Consider the following 9,480-nt stretch of genomic DNA (forward strand, 5'->3'; position numbering starts at 1 on the left):
ATATGGTGCACTTCAGAGGGTTTTGATGCTTGTCTGAATGTGCAGATAATTTGGAATTTCATTAGTTAACAAATAATTATCACCAGTCATTGCCATCCTTGTCAAGTCCATCTTTGCCTCAGTAAAAAGAAGAAAAAGAAGGAAGAAAAAAGAAAGAAAAAAGAAAAATTTCATGTATGTATCTATATATGGTTGAGATCTGACTATGTGTTTTGACCTAATGTCATTTCGAATAGATTATCTGTGTTCTGATTCAATGTCATTTGGAATAGATTACCAATCTTTTTAAGGATGAGTAAGGAATGAAGATAAGATATAGTTAAAATTTGAAAATACAGAAGTTGTTGATCTTGTCTTTTTTTTTTCTTTCTTTCTTTTTTTTTTTTGTTAAGTAATAGAGACTTCCCATCCCTTTTCGAGATGGAAGTACTCATCCCTTTTCTCAACAAAAAGAAGAGATTAACAGAATTCAAACTGTTTTCTCAGAATCTCCAAACTGGATACAGGCAGTCCTCTTCTTCATGGGCACGGCTGGCTTTGCAGTACCAGCCATTATCATCCTCATCCTGGCATGGTACTACTATTATGCGGTTGCTGCGGCTAACAAACACATGGTCGCACTCCTCAAGAATCAGCTGATCCTTGAGGGGCACGACAAGCAGTTCCTCCTGACGCGACTCGACCAGATGATCAAGAAGACGACTGAGGAGGAAGAGGCAGCCCGGTCCTCGCGCAGTACAGAGGAAGAGACAGGTCACAGTAACGATCAGACACTAGAGGCTTAAGGCTACCTTTTGGTGGCAGGGTTTCGTTCTAATAAGCAGATACCCAAATATTTACATACACATACATGCACACAGCAACACACGTGCACACATTATATGCACTCATACATAGATTAATAATGCAGTAAGTAAAGTAGTGTGTGCTGTGTTCATTTCCCGATTATCATCCTCTTGTTAAATTTTATGAAATGAAAGCAGGTGGAAAGATAATTGTTTGAAAGATGTCTATGTGGGTCAGTGATGTGTATTCAGGCCCCATTTGCAATATACATGTATATACAAGTAATGAATGATTTAACATAATTTATTTGATGGGAAGGTAAGAGTGATGTAAACTTTTTTTTTTTTTTTTTTTTTTTTAAAAAATTTATTTAAATAATTTATAAAAAAATTTTGAAAGCTGAATGTTCAATTTAATTAACAGGTGGGGAAGATTGATGATTTATTTATTTATTTATTTATTCATTTATTTTTTATCAAATAATCAATTATCTTTGCTCAGTGCGTATTGATTTTTATTGTTAATATTATTTTCTTTGATTTCCACTTATTAATTTCAGGTGTAATTGTGTGACGGTTGTGATACGGGCCCATTTCCTTGTCAGACTTACATTATAGAAAAAAAAAGAAAAAAAAAAAGTAGGAGAATGGTTTTAAAGAGTAACATGTCACACTTACGTTAATTTTCTGAGTTTGTTTGTTGTGTTATATCTCAGGTAGAGACTTGGTATATTCTAATCTTTGTATGGTTTATATTTAGACTTTTCACGTGCATTTTGATTCTTTTCACATAAATAGTGATTATAGTATTATTTGTTTTGCATATGGCTGTTACCCGTTATTTTTTACGAACTATAATATTTTGATATCTTTAATTACTGTAACTGTATTTAATCCCATGATTATATAAAGCTCTTTGTATCTTTAACTTGTGGATTTTTTCAGTTGCAAAATTCAGTTCTTTGTTTCTTGTTTTTGTGATACCTGTAGATTATCAATTATCAATAAGAGCTTATAAGACTGAAGCCTGCAAGAATATTTATGAGTTGCAGTAAAGAATATGTTGCAGAGATTGGTCAGCAGGCTGTTCCTGAGACTGTGAGAAGGTCAGATAGTAGTGTTATTCATTATTCAGGTTAGAAATACGTGGTTTTGACAATATCCAAAGGAGATGAATTTAGGTAGTTGTCTTTCAATTCAGTAAGTTCCGCGTTTGAATATACGAAAGAAACGGCAAGGTAGAGATTACCCTGTACTTTAAATTCTAGCTTCCAGCTTTATGATGGTCGTGACTCCTAGGAAAAGTTCCCCAGATCCTTCAGAGACAAGACTGAGCTTTGATATTGCAAGTAGCTGTTGTAGAAGTCTTGCTTGAAAATGACTCTATTCTAAGTAATGTGAATTTCATTATGGGAGTTTTCATCTTTCTAAATCAAAGTAGCTCACAACCAGTGTCCATGCTATTGTGATACTGAGACAATAAGAAGTGTTAGTTGTATGTAGGGCATCACGCGTCAGAATATTTCAGTATCTGTAGTAAGTGAAAGACTGCAGCACACAATTCAATGCCTTTATACAATAGATCTGATTTTTCATGTTTGCTTAAATTTACCTAAATGTATATACAGTATATGGTATTTCTAGGCTCCAGTAGTGTTGCAAACCATATTTAAACTACTCAGGCTGAGTGTGAGGTTTTTTGATATTTCCTCATTCCACTAAAATTAGTATGCAACAGTCGTTGAAACTGAACATCAGTATGCATAGTAACTTCTAGTTTCAGTCTGTATATAAAGGCAGGAGAAACATATTTTCTTAGATATCAAAATATATAATAAGTATCCATTTCAAAGAATGGCAGGGGAAATAGTAGTGTAAATTTGCTCTTCGGGTATACTGGACACTTTCGCACCCACCTGTTTATCGGAATGGGCAGTAACATTCACGCAGTAAGCCACTTGCTGCTTTCCACAAACTAAAGTTACTGTGCAGTTTACTAATTCATAATGCAGGGCTAGGGGGGAGGGTGGGAAGGGATGTTCTCTCAGTTCCAAATGAAGTAAATGATAGTCCCAAAGTTGTAACACGTAACCCTGGCCAATCTCGGAATAGAGGCGATTCACTGACACCTGCATTGAACTAGGATACTTGATAAACGCCTGTCTTTCCCTCAGCACAAGTATTAGATATGGTACTTAATTCTAATTTTGTAGTAGGTGATATTTTCCAAAGCAATGTACAGTAGAGCCCAGTAATCAGTGCCAATATTAGTTATTATGAGATCCTATCTATGAACTCGACACCACTACGAATATCAACCATATGGAAAGAATGCACCTCCCGCTAGGTAGAAATGATAGGCAGAAGTTGAGTTAGTAAATGTAAAGACTTGTTTATTTGGAAAAGTGGTATTTGACTGCAAAAATGGGGAATCGGGTTTTGCCATGAAACCCATTTTTAAACAAAAGATGCTAAATGAGATGGATGACAGAAAGGCAAAATGTACATGTGCATCAGTGTATGTGACTGTGTATCTAGTCATGTGTGTGTATAAATGTTTGTCTTTTATCTTTATCTAACAGTCTATCTATATTTTATACACACATAGATATAAATGAATACATGTATTGAGATACATAGACACTTATTATATTTGTGTTTTTTGTATTCATTAGACCGAACTCTATTATTTTGTTTATGTAAAATGTCTTGCACAAACATCAACAGCTGACAGCATAGCTGAAGAGCATCATTCCACTGTATATTAATAGTTTTAGCAAGAACACATAGTGTAGAGGATTTCTGTTAACATGTGAAAAAGGGCAGAGCTCTTTTTAAAAATTTAATATGCAGAGTTGTGATTTCATCTACAATTCTACAGCTAGCTCTCTCTCTCTTTCTCAGTCAAATGCCTGCATATTGCCTTCAGAATATTATCAGTGACAAATGATGTTATACAGGTATGATAAACAAGTAAATGACCTTATTTGTGGTAAGTGGATAACTTTTGTGGTGCTCAACTGTCAGTGTTAAATTAATTTCTTCACCAGAGGTAACCTGTAATTATTGATTTACTCCACAGAAAACAAAGGGAATTCATGTTAATAAGATGAATGCATGAGGCAAGCAGGCAGGCCTCACCACAAAATGCTACCAACCACATGTTCATAGTTACAAGTTTCAGGTTTGTAAACACTGCCAATAGAGAGAGCAAAGATAGAAGATGCATTAGCATAGGTGTGTTGACCAGTTCATGGTTGTAGGAAATGTAGATGCATGGAAAGGGATGTGGCGTTTGATATCTATAAGATACTGTTCTTTGGAGAGAGTTATTTTCTATACACGTAGACATTTCCTCTTGGTTTGTTATTTCCAAATAATGAAAAAAAGAAGGCCAGTTACAATTAATTCTATAAAATACAAATATATTTTTTATTTTCACTTGTAGTCTCAAAGTTTTTCATATTAAAAACAGGTATTGTTACATAAGGGCATAGGGATGTGCTTGTTTCTACTGATAATGCGATATGTTATCTGGTGACGCTTCACAAGGCCAAAGGGATAGATCTTGCAGGCGCTAACAACGATAAATGTAGAGTTCTGTGATACACCAGTCATGGTTAAGAGGTTCTGTGCAAGTGCAAGATAAGGAAAGTTTGTAAGAAATAAGAACCTCAGTTGTGCCCGTTTGTATTCATCTTCAATCTCGGATATATTGGTAAGCTGACTGGAGTTGGGCATGCTCCAACTTACACTGAGAAAATGTTGAAATTTCATGTAAAAATATCAACAAAGGTATTCTCAAAAGATGACATTTTTTGTGTTTTAGATTAATTTACTTATCTGTGATACTTTCCATTTTTGTAATTCAAGGCAGTATTATGTTTATCAATTCCATTAATTAGTACTAAGTCTTTGGTTACAATTACCATGATTGTCTCACAAGAAATGCATAAAAGGTTGAAAGACTATGTTCATGTTCCTTGTTGAGATGTATTTAACTGAAGTGCATACAAATATTGTGTCTGTATATGTGCTTGCATGAATATTTGTGAATGTGTAAGGCTGCTTTGGTTTTGCTTTAGCATTGAGAATGGAAAAGCAGTGTTTAAAATTGTAACCATTTGCAGAAGGGGTCAAGATCTAATGTCCAAAATAGTTGGTTTTGTAAGTAAGGACGTTGCTGGATTAGAGAAAAAGACAAATATTTTCACTTGGTTGTACCAGAACTACTTCAAGAATTCTCTAAATGCCCTTCTTATGTATGTTATATATTCATTTTTAGTACAGATGGACCCTTGATTTGAACAAGTAAAACTATCCTTAACATCCTATGATTCCAGTGACAAGAGGAATAATAATCTTTTGTGAATGTACACATTTGATATACTTGTAATATATGAATATATATATATACACTCTACTCTAGTGTGTCCAGTACACGGTTATGAGCTATCTGTTGTCTAAAATTTAAAAGTTTAAAAAGGTATATATGAATCTCAATAGTAAGGTTATATAGATATAAGTTTCCCTTATATTTGTTACCCAGTACCACTGTTGAGCTATTATGTTAGGTGAATGTGTTCTAGCTTGTAATTTTAGATCCTTATCTACTTGTGATAGATTTCATTATGTAATTATATTGATGAACAAAATGTGTTGATTACTTATAGACAGTAGCTTTTATGATTTTGGATTTTACTCCTTGTAAAGAGTTCCCTGAAGATTTTAATCCTCTACAAAATAATTTCTCTTTGGAGTTCTTAAAAGTTCTTTCACATTGGTACAGGATATGCATTATGTAATGATTTAATGCATTAGCAGTGGAAAATGTTATTGTGTATACTATTCTCTTTCATGTAGTGAAAATGGTTTCCTACACAGTTCTGATGAATAGTTGTAGGTTGAATGAATCTATTATTGAAATGTGAAAGCATGAGAAAAGAATATCTTTAAAACTTATGTAACTTGTAATCACATTACCTATACAAGACTGTTGTGTTTTTTATGGTCAGCCCTCCATCTCCATTTTTTTTTTTTTTTTTTTATGTGACTAAAATCACAATTTAAATTTGTGGTATACCAAGCACAAAGCTGAAATCACCAGAATGAAAAAAATTGTCAGTGTACTCATCTGTAGCTTTTCACCATTTCACAAATTGAATCTCTCTCCTAGCATTTGTTGTATGGGCATTGTTTGCATGAATTTACTTTTTCTCTCTTTATGGTTGTATTTTCTATACATAGTTTATCTGACTATTTATTTACTTTTTCTATTAGTATAAGCACTCTGAGTATGACAATTCCTTTTTCTATAAAGGACTTGAGCATTGGTGAAGGTCCTTGGAACCAGTGTGCTGCAGATAATAGGGCAGACTTGTATTCCCAATTCAGGTGATTTTTTTTTGTATACATACCAACATGCAAACTAGTTGTAAAAAGACAGATGACAGAACCAGCCCGAATTTTTGAAAATATTTTGCACTGCTTGCCAGTAATTGTGTTCAGTATATAATTTTTCACAAATTTTAGGAAACCAAACTTGGAGGATTTTTTAAATTTTTATTAGTCTTTTTTTTTTTAAGTATAATTAGAAAGGTTTAAAAAAATGTGTATATACTGTATTATGAGCACTAATTTTAAACAAGTTGATGTCTTGCCCCTTATTTTATATGATTTTGTCTGTTGACACTGTTTTGTTGTTTTTAAATTAGTTGTTCAAGGAGTCCTTTTTACAAGGTTAATACAGTATTGCTTTTCTATTGTATCTAAGTTATTGGTCCATTCCTGAACCAAATATTTATTCTTTAGTGTTTTTCCTTTGCGTGCCAAAAGTTATGTTTGTTATTGGTAGATGTTTTATATATTTTACCTTGATGTATCCCCCCTAATTCCTCAGTTTTCACTCACCACAGCTGTTTACCAGTTAAAATTCACATTTCTCCATGTGGAAGTGCAACATATCATTATATAATTTTTTTATGGGTTATTTAGAAGAATGGTTATGATATTGTATATATTGTCTTTGTTATTCATTAGGTTTGTTTCATTACAGTCATAACTAAATCCTGATGATTGTGGTCAGAGAGCGTGAACATAGAGTAATGGTTAAATAGTGGATTTCCTGGTAATCTCACACATAATCAACAGAGTTGGAAACTGCATTGTGTTTTATGCTTCCCATGTACCTATACTGTTTTTTAGACTGTATGAATTTCTATTTGTATTGTGAGAATCCTAAGTCAGTTGTGTTTTATATACGTCCATAAATAAATTTTTGAAGTTTGATGAGCACCTTTCACTTCTACTTGTTTGCCATGATTTTTAAGTTCCAGAATACAAATATTTTAAATATATACATACATGCAAAGAATCAAACGGCATTAGAAAAAAAATAATAGTGTTTATGCATTTTCTTTCTCAGCTACTAAACTATTTATTACTTACTGAAAATTTTCTGCAGCATCAACATCTAATGTCATTAGCTGCATATAGAAAATATAGCAATAGGGTGGGGCTTGGGGGTGAAGCCCCCAGGTAAGAAAGTAATTTTGTTCAGTAAAGCAATGTTTGTGGATTTCCAGAATGGTTAACCCATTGCCGACGGGTGGCATGTACGCACATGCCATGCCATGGCGGGACCATCTGCCGGGGGCACGTACGCACATGCCATGGCATGGCGGGACCATCTGCTGGGGGCACGTACGCATATGCCATGATTTTTTTTTGTTACAATCACGGCAAAAGATTATTTTTTTGCCAGTGAAAGTGTGATTAAGTTGGTTTTAACACTCATTTTTACCATGCAACAAACAAAAAAATGCAACAAACCGACGATTTCAACTCCATGATGCCGCACACTGCTTATTTTATTTGGACTATAGACCGAATAATGATCAACTATGGGGAGCCTATATAACAAAAATACCCTTCAGTCTCGATTTATCAGGAAGTTTGGCAAGTAGAGACTGTAAAAAATAATGAAAACTGAAAATACAACATATCTTCGTAGTATTACGAAGAAACGGCATGGGATGCTGGTATTTGGCATGAGTGGTTGCGCATGCTAGGGCGACGATATAAGCCCCCGGCAGCGAGGCCCCGGCCTCTATGAATGCTAACCGTCAGTAATGGGTTAATGGTCAAAACAAGTGTACCAGACAAAGGTCAAACAGCATTATTTATTTACTGCTAAATTTCTGCCATGTCATTGGTGCTGTATTCAAAATATATTGATAGCGAGAGGCTTGGGGGTAAAGCCCCCAGGTAAGGAAGTGCTGTATAACATTAAAGGTCATATGGTGCTATGGTAAAGTATAGTAGTGAAAGGGGTTAAGAATGAGTTAATGATTAGGGTAAAGTCAGAGGTTGAATAATACTAGAAGGTAGTATGGTAGTGAAAAGGGTAGAGGTAAAGGTTGTTAGAAGGGGAGGGAGTTCAGGGAGTGGAGAGCATCATGATCCAGTATTGTGGTGAAAATGGCAAAACAATTAATGATCAGGATAAAGGGACAGAACAAGGAGATGAAAAAAAGGAAAAGGAAAGGAGGAGAAAAGAACATGCAAAATTAGTTGAGGCGAGGGCTGAGGACCAAGGTATGGCTGATCCCCTACAATGCCCCGCCCCCCAAAGAAAATGAGCAAGGGATTGAGGGGGTCACACAGCATTATGGTAAAGTACTGTGGTGAAAAGGGTAAATATGAATTAACAATTTGCATAAGTAGACAAAAGAAGAGGATGAAGAAAAGGAAAAAGGGAAGACAGAGAATAAAAGACCTTGCAAAATTAGATGAGGCGAGAGGCTAAGGTTAAAAGTAGAGGTGATCCCTACATCTGTCTCTGCTTCCTAAACCTCCCCATGGCAACAAGCATGGGAATGGGGGTAAGTGGGGGGGGGGGTTAGTAAGTATATAAAGTTAACACTCCCACTGCAATAAGAATTACCATCTTTTACATCACATGATTAATTTCATACTGCTTATACCAAGGTGTAGGTGGATAATTATACTTTTACATCAAAATATTAAATTGGTATGATTTAAATGAAAAATAAACAATTAACCCCATGGGAAAATGTGATGGGGAAGGTCATGCCTACAGGAATGAATCTTGGCAATATTGGTGTAGGACTTTACTAGCCTCTGGACGGAATCGTGTTGCACTGTACTGCCACTCCACCAAAGTCGATGAAGCAATTGAGCAGATTGTTTTCAGTCTGACCAGTCCTTGTCTTAGACAGGACTATGAGTCGAGGAGACGGAAACAGTTCCTGTACAAGTACTAAGGGAGGAGTGAGGTTGGGCAGGAATAGGTTTGCTAGTGAGGTCAGTCAGGGTAGTTACTGCACAAGCTTGGTACTCGGACGTACTCATACCAAGGTATAAATGATCAGAATGATGGTGAAAGGTAACTATGCCTACTTGTTTTTGGATAGACTGTTGGAAGAGGAGGGTATTGTCAGGGTAAGGAGCTATAGGGGGAATTGATCCTGCTTGGCTAGGCCAAAAACGGTACTCAAAAAGTTTGCAGAGGGGGAAACAGTAGAAGGATAAGGGTGGGAGGAAGATGGGGTGGCATAGAGTGAGGTAGTACTATAGGGAGTAGAACAATAGGAATTAAGAGTAGTAATAAGGAGGGAGGGGGCAGACAATGAAGAAGACTGAGCAGTAGGAAATGGAGTAGGGGAGGTCGGGA

General features: G+C 35.3%; 1 protein-coding gene across 6 annotated transcripts in view; it reads left to right on the forward strand.

The window, feature by feature from the left end:
• Positions 1-1,146, forward strand: part of LOC119596468 (transmembrane channel-like protein 7) — a 43,179-nt gene extending 42,033 nt beyond the window's left edge. For all 6 annotated transcript variants that reach the window (XM_037945728.1, XM_037945727.1, XM_037945730.1 and 3 more), the window contains one exon: positions 487-1,146. In XM_037945728.1, the coding sequence (XP_037801656.1) occupies positions 487-785 (299 nt within the window). In that variant the 3' untranslated portion in view covers positions 786-1,146. The remainder of the gene's footprint in view (positions 1-486) is intronic.
• The last annotated feature ends 8,334 nt before the right edge of the window (positions 1,147-9,480 follow it).

The sequence above is a fragment of the Penaeus monodon genome, chromosome 38 (genome assembly GCF_015228065.2).
Source record: "Penaeus monodon isolate SGIC_2016 chromosome 38, NSTDA_Pmon_1, whole genome shotgun sequence".
NCBI classification, from domain to species: Eukaryota; Metazoa; Arthropoda; class Malacostraca; order Decapoda; family Penaeidae; genus Penaeus; species Penaeus monodon.